Here is a 20,905-nt window from a genome sequence, read left to right on the forward strand (position 1 = left end):
GCCTTAGAGAATGAAGTGTTCCGAAATCCAAAGCATTCTTTGACTCTTCATTCCCTGAGTGGTCTAGTGAGTGACAAGATGGCGCCGCACAATGGGGATACACGTGGGGATTTCTTAAATCCGCCCCTTGAACAGAACAAGGTAATGGCAGGTGCAGTTCTGTCAAGGGTTCTACCTTATGCAAATACAGCAACAGAGGCTAGTTCCCCAGACTCTGACCTTGAGTTCATAGCCAGTAGCACTAAAGCCAAAGTGAGAGAGCTAGAGCAAGAGGCTGAACGCTTGGAAAAGGCTTTCAGAAATTACCATCGAAGAGTTACTCGGAATCCTACTATGAGTCCGCAGCCAGCAAAGAGTCCTTCATCTGTATACTCACTAGGAGCTCTCAGAAGCATAGCTTCTAGTTCCATGGACAGACATGTTTCTGCAGAGGACAGACTTGTCTCTGAACAGCCTATTGTGGACATGCGGAAGGAAGAAAAGAGTGATGTGTCCAAAGCGTTCATGGACAGTGTGGCTTCACGGCCTCGCAGGACCTCTTCCTCCACACGCCTCTCCTCTACACCCCATCCAAAATCGAGAAGAAGCCTTGAAAATGAAATGTATCTGGAAGGTAAGCCACTGTCCAGAGGGTTGTGACATAGATGCTTTAGACTCAGGTAGTATACTCAGTAGTTAGCTTGGAGGAACCCGCTCCAGCAGTGCTGGTATTCTCATCCTGCCGTACCGTGGTTAACAGTGGTAGCCTTCCCATGTCATGGGGTTGGTATGAAACTTGAAGCACAAAGGATGTTAAGGTCTAGAGTTTTCTTTAGCACACAGAAGTGTTGCGGAAGCAACATGGCCTTTATCTTGCTGATTAGTTTTGTATGTTCCATGTTGCTTATACGGTTTGAGTTTGGTGCTTGAATCATCTGGAATCAATGCCTTTGTGGATCTCATACATCAAGCATGGTTATTTTCAAGGATGGCATAAGATTTATTTTCAATTTAATAGAGCTTTTAAAAAACCACTCTGAAGCCAAACAGTGGTGGCTCACGCCTTTAATCCCAGCACTCGGGAGGCAGAGGCAGGCTGATTTCTGAGTTCCAGGCCAACCTGGCCTACAAGAGTGAGTTCCAGGACAGGCTCCAAAGCTATAGAGAAACCCTGTCTCCAAAAACCAAAACCAAAAAACCACTTTGATACCTTCTCTATGCAGTTTGTGACATACTTGCCCCAATTCCTTCTACCTTGTAGGTCTTGGTAGATTACACATTGCTTCCTCCAGCCCTTGTCTTGACAGAGCAGCTGGGTCACATGTTGCTTCCTCTAGTCCTTGTCCTGACAGAACAACAGCCCAGCCATCACCTGTTCCATCTAGGCACAGTTTCTCTGGTCCTTCTTTCTCCAGCGCTCCAGAGAAAAATGCCTGGTAAGTTATTTTCTTATCAGCTTCTCTTGACTTATGCTACTGACCTACTGGTTTGACTTTCACTCCTTTGGTCTTTTAAGGCAATATTAAAGATCATGTGGCAGTCTGAAATTTACAGTTAGATTATAAAATCATTTGAGATCTTTGAAAGTCATCTGAGTTATGAAGGAGAATAATTGTGTAAATAAAATTCTTTATAGGCCTGTGAATGTATTTGAGTCATAAAGATACACAAAGTAAATAAACTTTGTGAGAGTAAATAAATTTGACTTATTTTTAAAATTGGAGAACTTCCACACATCAAAATATCATTTAAAAATATGTTTTGAGGGTAGGTATGGTGGCACACAGCATTAATCCCAGCACTCAGGCAGAGGCAGATAGATCTCTGAGTTCAAGGCCAGCTTGGTTTACATATTAAGTTCCAGGACTTCCAGGACCATCTCAAAAACAAACATCAACAAAAAATGTTTTGGCATTTAAAGATAAACAAGGTTTCAGTTTGTTTATCATTAATATAATTTCTGAATTAAGTGGGTTCTAGGATATGATTGTCAAAGTAGAAAGACATGCATGTTTTTTAGGACTAGGACAGTGAGTCATTGGGTCTGTGATTTAGTGGTAAGACCACAGCAGGAAATCCTGAATCCCTGTTTCTCGGCTCCAGCTGGGCACCCGATGCTTAGGAATGGCTACCTGTCCAGGTTCAAAAAGTGCAACTTGTGCCTAACATGGTCCTAGAGCATTTATATTCTTTAATATTTTTATATTGTATTTTTTTCAGACAGGCTCATTTGTTACGTTGCCCAGGCTGGCTTCAAACTTGTAGTGGTCCTCCAGCCTGTTTGCCTTTTGAACCCTGAGTCCCCATGCACAGCTTGTATTGAATTTTCTTATGAGAAAGCCAAAAAGAGCATGGAGACCCACAGTATGTGGGGTCAGCCCACTTTGACACATAGTTGGGCGTGTGGAGTTACATTTTCAGCTGGTTTGTGCTGATGGCATATGGAATTTGCCTTTTGAGAAAATGTCTTGTGGTTAGTGGAAAACTACCCGAGGAATGGTATTGAGAGTACAATATTCTTTGTTAACTGGAGCAGTGACTACTTAAGGGCATGGGGTGGTAACAATGGAAGTGGCTGAGTAAATACAGCTTAGTTGCCAAGAACAGTGCTTTGTGGCAAGCTCAGTTCCCTGGAGCCATTCTCTCTCCCACCATACACATGTGCACGCACACACATGCACTCTACAACTGGGGCCTAGAGCCGCTTTTTAATTAATATTTTTTAATGTGTATGAGTATTTTGCCTCCTTGTATGTCTGCATATAAGGTGCCTGCAGAGGCCAGAAGAGATTGTCAGATCCCCTGGAAGTGGAGTTTCAGACTATTGTGAAAAGTCACATGGGAGCTGGGAATTGAACCCTGGTCCTCTGGAAAGGCAACTACTGAACCATCTCTCTAGCATGTAGAGCCATTCTATATAAGTCAATAAAAAATGAGTTTCAGAGCTAAGCATGCTTGCCTATGCCTATTATAATCCCAGCATTCAGGAGACTGAGACAGGAGAATTACCATGAGTTTGAGGTCAGTCTGGGCTACATAGTGAGTTCTAGACCTATCACAGAGAACCAGTCCTCCCCCCAAATTGGAAGTTTTGTAAATTATTTTCAGCAACCAAAAAACTTTTGTCACCCTATTCTCTTGGTTTTTATGTTACTAACACTTCATATTCATGTATTTTATTTTTCCAATCCAGTTTTTATCAGAGACAAACTGAAACTCAAGACAAAAGCGAAGTTTCAAATGTGGACAAGCAATCTTTGAAAGATAATGATGAGTATGAACCACCTTTCAGATGTAAGCTTTGAATATTAGGTTTTGTGTGTGTGTATATGCATGGTTATACGTGTGCCGTGGCACCTGCGTGGAGGTCAGAGGATAACTTCAGATGCCATACATTACCTTTCACCGTGTTTAAGGCCAGGTGTTTTATTCATCATTATATACTGGTATGCCAAGCTATACAGCCAGTGAGCTTACTAACAGAGATTTTCCTGGCTTGGCCTTCCATCCCACTGTAGTCATGCTGGAATTATAGACACATGTGGAGATCCGAGAACAGTTTGTAGGAGTCAGTTGTCTTGTCAGGTCCCAGGCATTGAACTCAGGTAGTCAAGCTTATTGGGAAGCATCTTTACTTGGTGAGCTATTTTTCCAGCCTTGTTTCATTTTTCTGTCACAAAGAATTTTAGGTTGCATTTGAGTTTCCTTTGGAAAAAAATGGTATAACTTATAGTTTCCAAGTTAAAACTAAGGCCATAAAGTGAATCTTTAATATTTCAAGGTTGGGGTTACTTCAATTTAAAAAAAAAAGGTAATTTTTTCATTGTTCATTCTTTTCCCTTCCTGTGGAATGAAATACTTTCTTTAACTTATAGTGATAGACTGGAAGTGAAAGAATGTTTAAATGAGGGGCTGGGACAATAGCTCCGTCTGAAAAGTGCACCTGCATAAAAGCTGGGCACAGTGGTGTACTCCTGTGATCCAGCACTGGGAGCTGCAGATGGGAGGATGCATGGGGGTTCACTAGCTAGCCAGCCTAGCCAAATCACTGACCTTTCAGGGTTGAGTGATAGACTTTCTCACAAAAGGTAAGGTGGAGAGTGATTGAGGAAGACACCAGACATTGACCTGGCTGCCACATGCACACACAAAAATTAAGATGAGAGGCAAGAAAGTGGTGGCCTACCTATAACCATGCCTTGGGATTTATAGCCCTACTTTATAGGTATAATAAGGATATAGGGTCCATCACCTCTGAGACTCTTTCCAGCTTGAGAATTCGTTACATTTGTATATGATCTATCATTTGAGCTTGTTGTTTCATTTCAAATCTGAAAGAATCATTTTGCATAGTTAAATGAGAAGGCCTTAGTAAATTTTGTGAATTTTTTAACTCTAGTTAATAGACTTTGTTAATTCATTATTTTTTTCATTCTTTGAGAATTTCAGACATATATCTACAGTGTATTTTAATTATAGCCACTGCCTACTCCCCTCAAACCCCTTCCTGACTCCCTGCTGCCATGTCTCCCTTCCAGCTTCATAACCCAGTGAGTCCAGTCAGAGTTGTCCATATGTGCATGGGTGTAGAATCATCCACTAGAGCAGGGGCAACTTAGTAGGAGCCTCTGCCCTTAAAAAAAAAAAAGAAAGAAAAGAAAAGAAAAACCTCTCTTCCCTCCTCCAGTACCTTTCAGCTACCAAAGCTCCTCAGTTAAGTAGGGGGGCTTATTGAGCCCCCTCCTTCATCTGTGCCAGGATGTTGACTGCTTTCAGTCATTAAAATATTAATATTGAATTCAAATTATTAAAATTGAATTTATCATATTAAAATTGAATTTATTATATTAAAATTAAATTAGAAGGATTTTATCTACAAACCAAATGAATTCTCTGTTGAGTGATGAATCTAGTTTTGTAACTGAATATGATTTTTAAAATAGAAAGAAACTTTGAAAGTTGAGCACCTTGTAAGTGGTTGTACTAAGGCCCCTGTAGAGAGGGCCACCATTTGCTTTTAGTGCAGCTTTAGTGTTCTGTGGTTAGAGCTATCTCCACTACTCCCTAACCCTCAAGCACCCTCCACCCCTGCACTACATAGCCCTTCTTTCACTTTCTGCTGTTACTAAGGACTCATGCATAATTAGTTACACCTCATGTGAATGCAGGGAACAAGCCAGGACAGTTTGAAGCAGAAGGACTCCACCCTGCTGGTGACATGCCTAGCATGGATGTTGCTGCAGCTGCTGTGCCTTCCAGACCAATTTCATATGACTGCCCAAGTAAGTGATTCTTTTCTTAAACTAGCAGTAACCAATAGCCACATGTTGCACGCTGATTTGTGTGCTCTGTAAATTATTTCCCGATTACTAAAGCTCTTCTGTTATTACATTTACTTATTTATTTCATTAATTGTGCACACTGGTGTTTGTCTGTAAATGTGCATGAGAGTACAGGTGCCTGGGGAGGCCAGAAGGCATTGGACTCTTTGGAGCTAGAGTTAAAGGCAATTGTGAGCTACCTAGTGATAGGTTCTGGGACCCAAATGCTGGTTCTCAGGAAGAGTAGCAAACACTTTAACACCAAGCCATTTCTCCAGGCCCAACATTGTTTCTTTGTTCGTTTGGGATTTTTGTTTGTTTCTGTGTGTTTGTTTGTGCAGGTCAAAGGACAACTTGTGGGAGTCAGTTCTCATGGCTTAAACTTGGATTTGATAGCAAGTACATCTACTTGCTGAGCCATCTCTCTGGTCCTATAGGAATTTCATAAACATTATTCAGAGATTTGGGCTTGTGGTATTATCATTATTAATGACATACTGAAGGAAGTCTTCCTGTGTGACCATGTGCAAACTGCTAAGGAAACCTGAGAATAAGACTTCTCATTAAGTCTTTTTTTAAAAATGTTTACTTCGTCAGAGTCTGACAGGGCAATTATGCTTTTCCCTTAAGACTTCTGCCAAAATTGTCCCGTAAGGAACCTTATCCATAGAAATTGTGGTAAAACCTGAAGTAATGGTCAAGTCCCATTGTATATCTTTAATATAATCACAACATTTTAGTATTTATTTTTTTACTTCCCCTATGTCATAAGTTAGGATAGGAAAACTTCATATTTCAATCTTCAGAAAAGTTGGTATCATTACATTGTCACTGGAAGAAATTGGTCATCAGACTTTTGCCAATGCTTCTTTCTCTTCTTCAGCTTGTCCACTTCTCTGTCAGGTCGTAGAGGGAGCAGAGAGCAGAACTGAGAGGAGGTTTGCGCTTTGTTTCAGCCCAGCCAACAGCCAGATGCTTTTCTTCTTGGCCTCAGACTTGAAAGGAAAGTCTTACTTAAAGCCGCCTCTTAGTGCTGTCCAAACAGGAACACCAGCATCACCTCCCACCCATCAACATACTCAGTCTCTCCATAGTAGTTTCTTGGTTTAAGCCTCAGTACTCAGGAAGGTGAGGAACTACTGAAAGGAGCAAGTGATTTTGATTATATTCACTCCTGAGTAAGTGTACTATGGAAGGTAATTCATTTAACTAAACTCAACCAAGCACCTTCTCTCTATTGGGCACTTGCCTAGGGGCTGGATACCATCAGTGAGCCAAACCAAGCTCCTGCCTTCATGGAGACTCTGGAAAAAAAGGGGATGGGTGCAGTGAAGGAGTCCAGCAGGCCATCACGCATGCCCTTGATAGGAGGCACAGAAGGTATAGCGGCCGTGTTTACAGAACTGAGGGAACAAGCCAAAATAATAGCTAAAGGGAATCAGTGAGTAGCTGCCTTGAGATGTATAGAAGACTATATCAGTGGCTTTTTAAATAATTAGTAAGAAGCATAGGTATGTGTTGATCATTTGAGACATTCTTGTATATTCATCTCTGCCTCTTCATCTAGGCACAAAGAAGGTCAAAATGTGGTGTCCTTGAAGTACCTAACGCATATACTTCTGGTCTTGGCTTTTGTGTCCAAAGAAGTTTTTGACATTTCCTCTCTTTTTCCCCTTCCCCCTTTTCATCTTGTTTTGTTTCTTCTTTTTTCTCTCTCTCAGCCACAGTCCTATTTTGTTATTGCTCTTCCCTTTGGGAAAGTAGAACCATTTGAAGTAACTTCTCCTCTATCAGCAAGGAGGGACAGGATAGTTGTGCCTGTGGAAGTGTGAGTCTCTGCTATTTTAATTTTATGACAAAGGTAGATAGGTAGGTAGGTAGGTAGGTAGGTAGGTAGGTAGATAGATAGATAGATAGATAGATAGATAGATAGATAGATAGATAGATAGATAGATAGATAGATCTGTGCTGCCATTCTCTTGTCAGCGAAGCTCTATTCCTGCTAAGCATTTGGAATAAGGCACAACACAAGGGTCTGAAGTCCTGTGGTGAACCTGTGACATTGTTGCTGATGGGCATTGTTTGAGTGAAAAATGTAGGTCATGGGCCAGAGCTAAAAGAATGGCCAGCATCATCATCTTTGAAATTGAGACTTAAGGATGAAAAGGGAGCAGACAATGTAATTGCCTCTAAAAGCTCATAGGGAGTGGCACTATTCGGAAGTGTGGTTTTGTTGGAGTAGGTATGGCCTTGTTGGAGGAAGTGTGTCACTGTGGAGGTGGACTTTGAGGTCTCATATTTACTTAAGCCACACCCAGTGTGACAGTTCACTTCCTGTTGCCTGTGGGTCAAGATGTAGAACTCTCAGCTCCTTCTCCAGCACCATGTCTGCCTGCATGCCACCATGTCCTACCATGATGATAATGGACCTAAGCTCTGAAAATATAAGCCGTCCCAATTAAAAGTTTTTTCTTTATAAGAGTTGATGTGGTTGTAGTGTCTCTTCATAGCAGTAGAAACTCTAGCTAGACAATGGGCCTTGCTGAGAAGAAATAGAAGTGGGGAAAAATAAGCACACATGATGTTCTAAAAAGAAGGTATAAGATACTGGCAAGTAACTCACTGGAGTGTTTATGTATCACTTGGAGGGTAAGGAGGACCTCACAGAAGAACTGTCTCTGTAGCAGCAAGATGAATTGTAAAATCATACAAGCCCTGGTGGCTCAGAGGACATGGGAGAACTATGTTGCCTGGGCTTCCCTTAAACTTGTAGACTCAGATTCTTGGATTGCTAGCACTATCCTTGTGTGTGTTTGTGGCCTATCTATACAAAGATGATGAAAAAATCAGTATAACTTTGGGAGGAGAAGGCTAGTGTTGTGGAATTTCTCTATGTCTGTGACAGAAAGTCCACTAAAAACATGGTTGTGAGGCTGGGGAGAATGGTTGGGAATGAAGAAAAACATGGAAATGATTGGGGGTTAAGATGATCCCTGGGGAGGGGCTGGAGAGCTGGGCTCAGTGGTTAAAAGCACTGCCGGCTCTTCCAGAAGATCCAGGGTTGATTCCCATCAACCCTATGGCAGCTCATAGTCATCTGTAACTCCAGTCCCAGAGAATCTGGCACCCTCTTCTGTTTGTCTCAGGCATTGCATATACTTTGTAAACAGACACATGTGCAAGCAAAACCAGCTGTACACATAAAATAAAAATTGAAAAAGATGGTCCCTAGAAAAGACCAGGATCGGTGCATAGGGATATGACCAGTGACATAGCTAGAGTGGTGACAAGGATGAAGCAGAGGAGGGAGTTCTATTCTGTTTGGGCCAGGAATGACTTGAGCATCTTTTTAAGAGTAAGGAGAAAGGATTTTTAAATGGTTGTGGAAATAGGGGCTAATGATTCTGAAGATAGAGGAGGGATTGTACTCAAATGTGAAGGCAGAAATGCAGGATTTCCTATGGAGAGGCTAAAGCAGGGAGAGAGGAGATGAGTGAAGAGGATATGGGATGGAGGGAGAACAGTTGAGGTTGTTTGTGGCATGCTGGTTTATATCCAGGAAAGTAAAAGTCTGGGTTTGTTGCTATGGGTCAGTCTGTGCTGGAAGACAATAAAATAAAACAACAGCTTAGAGTAGGTCATCAGAATCAGTAGAAAATCAAGCAGGCCTGCAGAAGACCAAATGTGAAAAATCATATTGGTGGCTACTCACTCCATTTTTTGTTTTGTTTTGTTTTGTTTTTTTGTCCTGTTAGGCGCTGGTCAGAGCCAAACTAGAGAACAAGAGGAAGAACAACAGCTATGGGAACTCCACATGAAAGAACGGAGGCAGAGAGAAGAACAAAGGCAGTATGAACGGCAAGAAGCTCTAGAGAGGGAAAGAAGAGAGCTGGAAAAACTGGAGCAGGAGCGGGTAATGTGTCACTTAAATCCCTGTACAAGTTTCTCCAGTGTACACCTTCAGCAAGTACGTTGAGCTCAGGGATGTGAGCCAAGTAGTGCTGTGAGGTTAGAGAAGCAGCAGATAACTTTAAAGGCATTCCCTCTCCTCTCCTTGTTGTGCTTGCCTTCTGAGCATCTCGGCTTTGAAAAGACATTCACATGCACTCTCATCTATTGTGTGACTTCCCTCTGTACACACATTCCAACAGCCAGCTATCTAACCAGGAAGAGCTAAGGCAAGGAGGTGCTTCTAGTCAGTCTTCAGTGACTTCTGTGCACACACATCTTCTTTGTCTACCTCTCTCCTTGCCTTTCATGTTCTGATTTTAGTGCTAGGCAGATGGATTACTTTGGCCACTTAACATGCCTTAGAAATGTTTCTTGTCTGCCCTTCCTTCCCTGAAATGACAAATTTGTCTGATAGTAGCAGTGACTTCTGTTTAAATACACACACACACACACACACACACACACACACACACACACATTTCTCTAGTATGCAAGTTGTATTTCCAGGACAAGGATTGTATTACTATGATTTGTAGACACTGAGAAGCTTTTAAAACATGTTCATGTATTTCTTATTTTGGCACTGGCCTGTTTCTAGAGGATTATTGAAGAATCACTGAAGGTTGAAATAGAAGAAGAATTAGAAAAAAGTGTTCAAGAACAGAAAGACAAATCAGCTCATGGTGAAAATCCTTTAGAGAAATACATGAAAATCATCCAGCAGAGACAGGAGCAATCAAATGCAGATAAGGTGCCTGTGCTATGGATAGCAATGTGGGTGGCAAAAGAGAGGGTAGTCACTGGGGAAGCTTATTCTAACACCTTGGAACATGTGTTCTCTGTTGAAGACAAAAGATTAAAGGCTAAAAGTGAATATTTGAAATGGAAGCATGAATCTTTAAACATATTACACTGTTGACAAAATTTTGGTTGTGGTTTAGGTAAACATTGAAAAGATTCTGATTTGTCATTTTGTATCAGTTGGGATGTCTTATTTGAAAACAAGCAGTAGTGATATATCATTAACTTATGAATTATGAAAAATTATTCCATCTGAATTATGAGTATTGAAAATTGGATTATTTTGATGTGCTTACTAAATTTGACTTTAAAGAGGCCTTTTATTAGGCTCTTACATATGTTTCCAGAATAATTGGAGAAATCAAAGTGTACCAATTCTTGGGTTTCTTCTAAGATCAGGTGTAAAAGCCTCTGTTTCACGACATTTAACTTGTTTTAAAATTCTTCTTTCCCCATCCTGTGGAAGAGCTCAAAAAAATCTGTCATAGACTACTCATTAGTGGACACGGTGGCACCAAGTGACAAGGATGAAAGGTATGATTTATGATTTCCCTCAAACATTATGTCCTTCGGGGGAACCATTATTGCTCATTTTGTCAGCTAAAAATTATCAGATAGTTGGGCTTGCCTTAAATTACTGAATCAGTAAAAATGACTGACTTTTGAAAATTGGGCATAGTAGTGTATGCAGCATTCAGGAGACTGAGGCAGGAAGATCAAGAGTTTGAAGTTACTTGGGCTACATAGTGAGTCTCTCAAATAAATTAATTTAAAAGGGATGGAGATTTAGCTCAGTTAGTAGTGTTTAGCTAAAATGTGGGAATCCCTGGGTTCAATCTCCAACACCTCATAAAGAAGGTGTGGCACTGCATGCCTGTAATTCCAACACCCAGAGGTGGAAGCAAGAGAAATAGAAATTTAAGGTCAGTTTTGGTTACGTAGTTTGGGACCAGCCAGGGACGCATGAGACCCGGCATTGAAAAAAAAATACTGACTTCTAAAGGTCCATTGTGATTTTCTTTGAAATTGGCCCTGATACAATCCTATAGTACGAACATTGTGACGGTCTAGAACAGTGATGCTCAACCTTGCTAATGCTGCCATCTTTTAGTACAATTCCTCATGTTGTACTGACTGCTAATCATGTAATTATTTTTGTTACTACTTCATAACTAATTTGCTACGGTTATAAATTGTAATGTAGGTTTTCTGCTAGTCTTAGGCATACCCTGTGAAGGGGTCCTTTGACACCAACTTCTCCCACCACACATTCCCCCATCATGATCCACAGGTTGAAAACAACTGATCTAGAAGTTGAAATGAATTTTTTAAATATCTTATTTTTCTTTTTAGTTCTCGAGGCTTTTCTCATGAAGAACAAGATGACGTCTGGTAATCACATTAGCTGTCTAGCTTTTTACATACAAGAAGTCATGTAATAGTATTCTTATTTTTCTGCAATTAAAATTATCAATAAAATATTTGTGTGTAGTTTTTTTTAACATGGTTTTAATTTGGTACCATAATGTATGAAACAACAGTAGCAGAGTCAGTTGAACCCTTCCACCACCCTTTTTATTGTTTTGAGACGCGTCTGAAGCCCTGGCTGGCATTGAACTCACACAGATTCATCTGCCTCCGCCTCCCTTTCAAGGCGCGCAGCGCATTCGCATTCCTTTCTTTAGCTATGGAATTTATTCATTACACTAAAATGATACTCCCATCTATGGTTTTGTCTTAAGTTACACCTATTCAAAAACTTATCTTGTCTACCTCCAGGCCTGCCTTTGTTACGTTTAAGCTGTGTGCCTCGTGCTCTACACTTAGGCTCTGATGTGTAAAACAGGAAGTCATCCATCGAGCAGAGTTTTCTCCCTAGACATGAACACAATTTTTTTTCATCGTAATGTCTACAAATAATATTTTGTCATCTGCTGTGGTTAAATGTGTAGGTCTTCTGGTATTCATATGTTGGAACTTAAACCCTAGTGTGATAGTATTAGGGGTGGGCTTCTAGGAGATGATGAAGGCATGAAAGCAGAACTCTCTTAAATAGAATAAATGACCTCACTATAGGCCCATTTGCCTCTCAGATGTTGGGGAGACAGCAGTTGTCCCTTTCAGATGTACCAAGAACTTGATCGCTGTATAAGCCAAGGCCTGACCCACTGAAATTGCCAGCATTTTGCTATTGAGCTTCTCAAGTCTCCAGAACTGTAAACAAAACAAAAAAGACCCCAAACTTAGCCAGGTGGTATTGGTGCATGTCTTTAATCTCAGCACTTGAGAGGCAGAGGCAGAGGCAGGCAGATCTCTGTGAGTTTGAGGCTAGTGTTGTCTACATAGTAAGTTCCAGGACAGCCAGAGCTACACAGAGAAACCTTGTCTGAAAACAAAAAACAAAACGACCAAATTTCCTTCTTATAAGTTACTTGGTCTAAGATATTTTGCAGTAGGAGTAAGCCATTATCTTTACTGTAGTTTCCTTGACCCTTACTTATAGTAAGTGGACTTACTGATTTTTTTAAGTATGTAGGCTTCCCCTGTAACTTTTACTTCATTTTTTTTCCAACACAGGTCTTCTCTGTGTAACTGCCCTGGCTGTTCTGGAACTCACTCTGTAGACCATGCTGGCCTTGAACTCAGAGATCTGCTTGCCTCTTCCAAGAGCTGAAATTAAAGGTGTGTGCCACCCGCCTGGCTCGTTTTCATCTTCTAAAATGTTTTACAAGAGGTAATTGGAAAAAACCCATGCCTTCTGGAGGTTCCTTTGTTTGATGGTGGAATTACTGCCAATTAGACTGCTTGTGATTTTGCTAAACCATTAGAGTTTATTCAGGAGTTTCCTGTAGCTTATCCAATGGCACAAAATGCAACCTAAGCAGAAGGTATTAAGTGAAACAAATTTCATGCATTTGGACTCCTGATGGTTCAACACTACAAATGAATGGCAGTGATCCAGAATCAACACTTCATATAGAGATGTTATTGTGTCCATAATGCCAAAGGTTGGGGCTCACTAAGAAAGGTCAGGTGTAGACAATCAAAATGCATAATCATACTGAAAGTCATGTTTCAAATTATAGAATGAAATTTCAAGTAACAACTGTGGTGCTGCTTCAAAAAATAACTGTTAGGATGAGCTGTTATTCTATCCCCAAATAGATCTTTCCCCTTAGACTTTGGGGTTGAAAATGAGTCACCAGCAAATAGACCCTTATTAAGGTTCCCCCATTATTTCTACTTTTCTGTTAAGCCCTGTGTTAATCCTATAGGTGGATGGCTTTTTATTGGAGAAACTAGTTATGAAAATCCTGTGACTTTCACAGACCTCTTAAGTGCCATTAGTAGCATTTTATATAAAATAGGGCTCAGTAGGTTACAATATTTCTCAAATTGTTCTGTCTAAAAACAGATTTGTGTGTGTGTGCGCAAAATAAAACCCATAGCATTCTCCCATGGACTACATTACCAGTGTGGAATCTTGATGGATATTATTTAAAAATGACACTGTACTGCGAACAGAGAAAGATAGGATTTATGTATGGTAAAACGGCAAGCAAATGAAGCTATAATTTTATTTCATTACTCTTTAGTACATCCACAACTATTTCCACCTAAATAGATCTTTAAAATAAGCATACACAAGTATTGACTATTATCTACAAATATTTATTGTAACACTTGAATAGAACTACAGGAAGCCCTTGGCACTGATAGAAAATATTGATTCACTGTTAGGTTACAAAAATTTATACATAGCAAAATTTAATGCTCTTTACATAAAAAATATTAGACTACTCCAACAAAACGTTCATAAATTCCTGGCAGTAGCTACCAGAATTAGAAAAGTAAAATTAGGCTTTAGACACTGCCTCTTCTAGAACACTGGACTCTAACAGCACCTCCACTGCTGGAAAAAATATGAACTCTGTCATGCAACAGGAAAACAAAACACTAAGCTATCTTGGAACAACTGTTCTACACAGAAGAGAGCGTCTCCCAATTAAAAAGAATCCAAATAGGCGTTTTTCGGCATTGACCAAAAGAAAAAAATCCAAATGAAATACGATAGTTGATGTTCGATTTTAATAGCATCTTGATAAAGGTATGCTTCCTTTCATTTGAACACATTTCTGCACATGTATATGTTTTAAAATCCAGGAAACAGCCTAACCACAAGGTAACTCTTAACATGAATATACATAGTTAATCCTATAGTATGCAGCCCCTTTGAAAAGCACTGATGCACCCCACAGTTATATGTATGGATCATTCCAGAAAGAACAACACAAAACTTACCATCACTAATACCCAGTACCTATTAGTCACTTAATATTCTGGAACACAATGAGTTAGAAGGCAAGTTTCTTTTGAAAATGGCTTAAACTCAAGCAGTTTTCTTGCTGAACATCAAACATTATTATTCCAGGAAATTAAGATTCAGATAAGAAAACAAATACCAATCCTAATTTAAATTCCTTATGTATTAAAGTCTATAAAAGTAGGAGGTCTGTGGTCAATTTGCAGTTAGGTTTTAGATAGTTGGTATGAAACTGTAAACTCACTATCCAGACCACTTAAAAATGGATTAGAATGGTGGTCATTTTAACAAGGTAACACTTCTTAAGAAAAATATTCATGGGACAGAAATCTATGAAGGGATTTTTGGGTCTCTGCTTACAGTATAAATTCTTAAAAATTTAAAGCAAATATTAAGGCAGAGCTGACATTTATTTCCAAACAAGAATGGTGATCACCGAATCGTCACTATCATTTTGTTACGATGTGAGCTACTATAAAGCTGATTTTGCAGACAGAGCTCGAGTCAGAATCCAGCTTCTGCACTGATAAATTTAGCATAATTGCAGCTCATTTTAGCATTACTAAAAGATTTCTGAGTGGCGTGGGAAATGAATGAGTGAGACATTGGGGATGCTAATTTTTACAGGTTTGAAGGAATGACATTATCAAAGGGTAATAAAGGTCAGCTATCAGAAATGAACTTCACACCAATTCTATTTTGATAACACTTGAGGACAGGTGGCATATGAAAATCTAGAGTCACATCCTTTGATACTGGCATGCCACAGGTCCGCACCAAGAAGCATAACGGAAGCCTGTGTTAGAACCGCTCTAGCAGTCACGTGCACATGCCACGACTTTCCAAAGGATGAACGGTCTTTCTTTCAAAGTGTTGCCTTTTAAAATGGCTAACATGAAACCTCCAATATTTGTTCTAAAGAAAATGATTTACCCACTGGAAGGTTTTCCTAGAGATCCACCCCAGCAGCTTGAGACAGACAGTGAAATGTTGGTATGTCTACATTTGTTTGGTGGGATACACATCTGTACTGCAGAGCAGCTGTCTGATGATTTGTCAGAGCTGTAAATTCGTCGGCTGACACACTCTGGCAAACGCTTTTAAGTGTAAGAATTGAGTTGTTCTTTTGACCGAGACTGGATATCTTGCAGTTCCTGTTCTTCCTTTGCTTTGATATCCTGGTAAGCCTGCATTTTGCTTGCATCCTTTAAGTAAGCCCAGTTAGAAGACAGTATCATGAGGAAGTGGATCTGGAAAAGAAGGGTGAGCATGATGGCTAGTGAGCATGTGAGAAGGCAAAGCGAGCTGGTAGTCAGATTAGACGGGTCAGCTGGAGCGGGGCGAGAGTTATTCACTATTAATGCTCTCCTGCTAGCGGAGCGGCAGACGCACAGGGTGCTCTACTAGTTGGCTTCCCACTAAGAGGCGGAAGAAACGTTAGTATGCAAATATAGTAAACTTGGGAATAAAATGGCCGGAGTTATTGTTAAGAAAGTGAAAATGACATATACGGCAGTGCTCGTCACCACTTTGAGAGTAATTTTAAAGGCAAATGCAGAGGTTCAGAAACATTGCTTTTTAGATTAAAAATGTAAGGTAAAGACTTATCTGTGGGTAAAAAAAAATCCCCCAAAGGCCTACAAGTGTGAAAAAATGTTTATTTTAAGTAATTATAGAACTATATATTTAACATGGAAAAATTAAATGTTAAAACCAAAATTGAAAGTATGCAGTCCGTATGTTTACACATTTTAGCAGTGAAAACCATATTCTTCCTTTTATAACTGCCATTACTTCATTTCCTCCAAGTTCATTTCACATAAAAAATCCTTGTCATTCTTTACAGTTTATGTGACAAGACACATCCTTCCTGTGTATTTTCCTATTGCCTGAAACATAAATCTACACAGCTCGGTTCCCTTAAATGCCGTACTTCCTTCTCATATCATACTTCCTTCTCAACATATATGAGACCTTCAGATCTGGATCCAACTTCTCTTCCCATTAAAATCCTACATGCCGCTTAAGAACCTAGTTATGAGGGAACAGTTACTATTCAGCAAGACAATTTGAAAGTACTAGTTTTGTGGGTTTTAAAGAAGTGACTGTTATACCAAAAATATGTAATCATTTTTTCAGAAAAATCAAATGGGTGACACCCATCAAATTTTATCTGGCCTACTTGAAAGAGCATTTATTTGGTACGAATGAACCGTGGATATAAAAACCTCTTAAATGGAATTTAAAATATACTTGAAAAGTATTTTCTAGAATAGAGTATGGCAAAATGAAATTTAGGTTATAGCTTTTCCATCTTCAGCACTTGTTTGCTTTCGTCATTAAGGCTGGTTATCAAGCACGCGAGAGTAACGGAAAATGCAGGTATGTCAAAGTGTTAATACTTCATTTAGAGATACTGCTCCAAGTTTAAGTTCCAGAAAATTATTTTTCAAAGGATGCTCACCAGTGTCAGTAAATTACAATCCTTTTCAAACTGTGGAAATAGACCCCCATTCTTTTGTAATCCATGTACAGTAAGTCATATTATTTAGTCTACCATGCAAAGTGAGTTAACTGAAGCTATTTACAAGTTACTGTGGCAAAACTGCAGAAAGCTAGACTCTGCTTTAGTCTGGAGGGTCAGTGATATTCACGCTATAGAGCCGAGCGAGCTCTCTAACGCTCCTTATCAGCCTTATGCAATTTAGAACTTAGTGCAGCAATCTTCCCGACTCTTAAACTTCAAAACCGCAAAGTTATATGTAGTAGCCATCATGTAGATCAGCTGGTGGAAGAGAACAAAACAGGACAGTAAGATACAGGCAGTGGGGGCTGATGGCGCGACACCTCTAAACTGGGGCAGGCCTGTGTGCCAGCTCACAGGCAAAGGGCCTTCTCCCCACCTTCTAATCAAAGCAGATGATTTTTTTCTCATCTAGCACATGACTTTTTTCCTGATCACACATACATAATGTAAGTCCTTGGCTCTGCCCTCAGTAAGCTTATTAAAAAGCCTTGGATGTGTTTCAAGAATAACAAGATAGAGAGCTGGGTCAGCAGTATGAGAGATGAAGCTCACTGCCCTATTTCTTCTCATCTTTCCCAAACTGCCTGCTCAGCAGCAATTAGTCTTCTTCCTGCCTGTTGCTCAGCCAAGAGAACAGGTCACCATGGTGATTTCATGGGAAGGAATGACTTAATGGTTAGGAAAACTGGGGATGAGCCATCCTCAAGCAGCTGAAATCTCCTTGCTCTCCCAATCTTAAATTAGTTTTCTATAAGTCATAAACCAAGCCCACCACCACCAGTTATACACATACCTGCATGAAAGCCTGTTTACTTATAAGTTGATTCTCATTATGTGCAGATTTCAAGTTCACCTACTTGGTATAATATGTAACCCCCAAACAGTATTTATCCCCCATGACTGGCCATGTGCAAAGCAGCTAAGATTTGAGTCCCCTAGTGTGTACAGTTCTAGCTGAGGTCTACTGAGGTGAGGCTTTCTTGACTTTCCTCTGTGCTCACACTGTAAACAAGCATACTCTTTGGTGCCAGTTCTGCTAAAGTAGCTCCTAAGAAAGGTGTGCTACTTGCCATCCAGAGATAATGTGTGTGACAGAACTTTTATCCAGGCATGCATGATAGTGATGTTGGCCATGAACTCAGTAGTAATGAATTAACGAAGGTGTCTTACACTGAAATCTACATGGAATAATGTGATCCAGAGGCTACTCGGTATTTCCCCAACATGCTATGTTCAATATATACAATTTAGCATTTGAATTGACTTTTAGAATATTATTTCTGCACATAAGGAGATCAACTATATATGTATATTATATTTCTATTTAGAAGTCAAGATTTCTTTGCAAAGAAATGGGCAGTCCCTCACGTGAGTCTCTGTCCATGAATGAAGTCATGGAAAAAATTGCTAAATGCAACAAGGCAACATGCTATGCCTAGTCAGCGGGTGTTGGTACCCTCTCTTCTTTCCAGTGTCCAAATTGCATCAGTCGGTGCCAAGGCAGCTACTTCCTGCGAACTAGACATTGGGTAAGTTTACAGAGGGAACAGTTAACCACAGCTGAACACACAGATCCTTTGCTTCTTCTCCTGGTAAAAGCTGAAAGGGAAATCTGGTTTGGAGGCAGGGGGTGGAGTGCTACACTAGGGTAATTCTGGGATAGTTACTCACCAGGGCAATGACGGTGGCACCAGCTCCAGCACAAGCCACAATGAACAGGTGATAGGACATGTAGAACTAGGAGAGAATAGGGTACCATGAACATTTTGTGTGGAGTGAAGGACTTTCCATGCTGCTTTCCTCTCTTCCACAGCTCTTGGCTGCTAGCCTGGGTATAGGCTCAAATGTCCTTGGAGCCCTGGCTCATTTATAATCAGTGTGGGAGCCTCAAGCCTTTCTGATTCTCAGGTTGCACCCCAAATCAATCACATTGGAATAGCGAAGGTCTGGCCTCAACTATGGACATAGTGTGGTCCCTTAATGAGTGCAATGCACAGCCAAGGTTAGGAGGCTCTGCTCTGAGCCAACAATGCATGTTATGGCTATACAAATGAACAAGTCAGATAGGGGAGAGGCCGGTTGTTTCTATGACTTGGTGCTTTCCAAACACATGTCAATATTTTCTTAAATATATACGCTTCCACCAGTGTGTTGAAGATTTTTGTTTCACAACCAGTTGTAAGCCCACAGCTGCCGAATAGTGTTAAGAAAGTTTGAGTTCAGAGTGTTAGGGTATGTTGCAAAATAAGGACTAAAACGGAGAGAGAAGGGCCTCAGAACAAGTTGTTCTGGAAATAGAAGTGATTAGCTCTGTTCTCTTACTAAAATATAGGACGCACACACAAATTTAGGATACTTTATTGTTTTTAATTGTATTTGTGGGTATATGGATGTTTTGTATGCATATATATTAATATGTGCACCACATGTATGCCTGGTGTCTTTGGAGGCCAAAAGAGCATGTTGGGTTCCCTGGGACTGGAATGTGACAGATAGATGTGAGCTACTGTATGGGTACTTATAATTGAATCTGTATCCTCCTGAACAGCACCAGGTATTCTTAACTACTGGGCCATCTCTCCAGCCACAGACTTTTTTTTTTTAAAAAAAAAACAAACAAACATAGAATTAATTAAATTTGCCTGTGACAAGTGTTTTTTTCTGAAAATATTCCTAAAAATCATTCCAGCCACAGACTTTTTTCAAAAAAAAAAATAGAAATAACTAAATTTGCCTGTGACAAGTGTTTTTTTTTTTCTGAAAAGATTCCTAAAAATCATTCCTCAGATTTTTAGGTTTGGGATCACAAATTATTGCAGAGAATAAAAGTTCGTTCATGATCTTCAGGATCCTTCCTAAATGGACTGTACCATATGAAGCGGACATTAATTTTGTCAGTGGAAAACAGAGTGATGGTTACATAGAGTTCAATAGTTTACACAAAAGACCTGCCTTTCATAGCACTTTGACCACCACCTAGAGCCCTGTTTCTCAGCTCAGAGTGTAAATCAGCACGTGTCGGGTGCTAGGACTGTGGCTTGTTTACCTCGTTCGTGTTGCAGATGTTCTCCAGGGCAGAGCCGCAGATTTTGCCTGGGAAAGCATTCCAAGGAATGATACCTGCAAAGGGACCCCAGCAGACTATGAGCACAAGATGTAGTACCCAGTGGCTTGACTTCAATTTAGGCTGTCTAAGTTTGTTGTGGTAGTGGTGGTCTCTCCCACCCACAATGCTAGGGATTGAATTTAGGGTTCTTGCACATGCTACACACACATTCAACCACTTTGCTACAATGTTAGCTCACCTCATGTTAGTAGACCTTTCCACTTTGGATTCATTACAATTGTTAGCTATGCTCCTTTTCAATCAAGGTACCTTGTATTTGAGGTTCAGGCAATGAGGAACCAAGAATATGCTCTATTTTGGCAACAGCAAGAACAAAGTCCATGTGAGATTTCAACAGTTGGGCACTTTTCTTCAGCAGACTGTACTTTGTCAATGGAGTTTGGTATTTGTAAGTGTCAGATTTTATTTTAGGCCCCCCCCCCAGTCAGGGTTTCTTTGTGTTGCCTTGGAATCTGTCCTGGAATTCGCTCTGTAGCCCAGGTTAGCCTTGAACTCTCAGAGATCCACCTGCCTCTGCCTGAGTGCTGGAATTAAAGGCAGGCACCACCACTGCCTGGTTTATTTTGATTTTGTAGATAAGGTATGTATCTATGTAGCCTGGCTGGCCAGGGACTAGCTCTGTAGATCCGTCTGGTTTGGGAGAAATCTGCCTGCCTTTATGCCTCCTGAATGCTGGGATTAAATGTGTGCATTGCCGTCCCTGGCCCACATTTTCAAGGCTAGATTTTTTTTTTCTTGCCCTGGAGTGAATTTGCAGGGAAACCCCCTTGTGAAGCATGATAGTAATAGGTCACATGTCCTGGCCACAGGAGCACAGGTTGTACTCTTTTCTAGCTGTAACTCTTAAGTTCTCTGCAGTGACAATTGTCCACCGG

At 40.3% G+C, this 20,905-nt stretch overlaps 2 protein-coding genes across 6 annotated transcripts in view; one reads left to right on the plus strand and one right to left on the minus strand.

The window, feature by feature from the left end:
- Ofd1 (OFD1 centriole and centriolar satellite protein) overlaps nt 1-11,543 on the plus strand; it is a 37,912-nt gene extending 26,369 nt beyond the window's left edge. Inside the window, exons 16-23 of the mRNA XM_048446212.3 lie at nt 2-613; nt 1,241-1,415; nt 3,173-3,273; nt 5,148-5,261; nt 9,056-9,213; nt 9,850-10,002; nt 10,519-10,586; nt 11,406-11,543. Coding sequence (XP_048302169.2) covers nt 2-613; nt 1,241-1,415; nt 3,173-3,273; nt 5,148-5,261; nt 9,056-9,213; nt 9,850-10,002; nt 10,519-10,586; nt 11,406-11,448 — 1,424 coding nt within the window. The 3' untranslated portion in view covers nt 11,449-11,543. The remainder of the gene's footprint in view (nt 1; nt 614-1,240; nt 1,416-3,172; nt 3,274-5,147; nt 5,262-9,055; nt 9,214-9,849; nt 10,003-10,518; nt 10,587-11,405) is intronic.
- Nucleotides 11,544-13,616: 2,073 nt separating this feature from the next.
- Nucleotides 13,617-20,905, minus strand: part of Gpm6b (glycoprotein M6B) — a 150,139-nt gene continuing 142,850 nt past the window's right edge. For 3 of the 5 annotated variants that reach the window (XM_048446211.3, XM_048446205.3, XM_048446208.3), the window contains 3 exons: nt 19,950-20,023; nt 18,575-18,640; nt 13,617-15,626 (listed from right to left, as the gene is read on the minus strand). In XM_048446211.3, the coding sequence (XP_048302168.1) occupies nt 15,477-15,626; nt 18,575-18,640; nt 19,950-20,023 (290 nt within the window). In that variant the 3' untranslated portion in view covers nt 13,617-15,476. Of the gene's footprint in view, nt 15,627-16,014; nt 17,162-18,574; nt 18,641-19,949; nt 20,024-20,905 lie in introns of those variants that run through there. The other 2 variants (XM_048446206.3, XM_048446209.3) reach the window with 1 other exon arrangement.

This window comes from Myodes glareolus, chromosome X, assembly GCF_982192425.1.
Source record: "Myodes glareolus chromosome X, mMyoGla1.1, whole genome shotgun sequence".
Lineage (NCBI taxonomy): Eukaryota > Metazoa > Chordata > Mammalia > Rodentia > Cricetidae > Myodes > Myodes glareolus.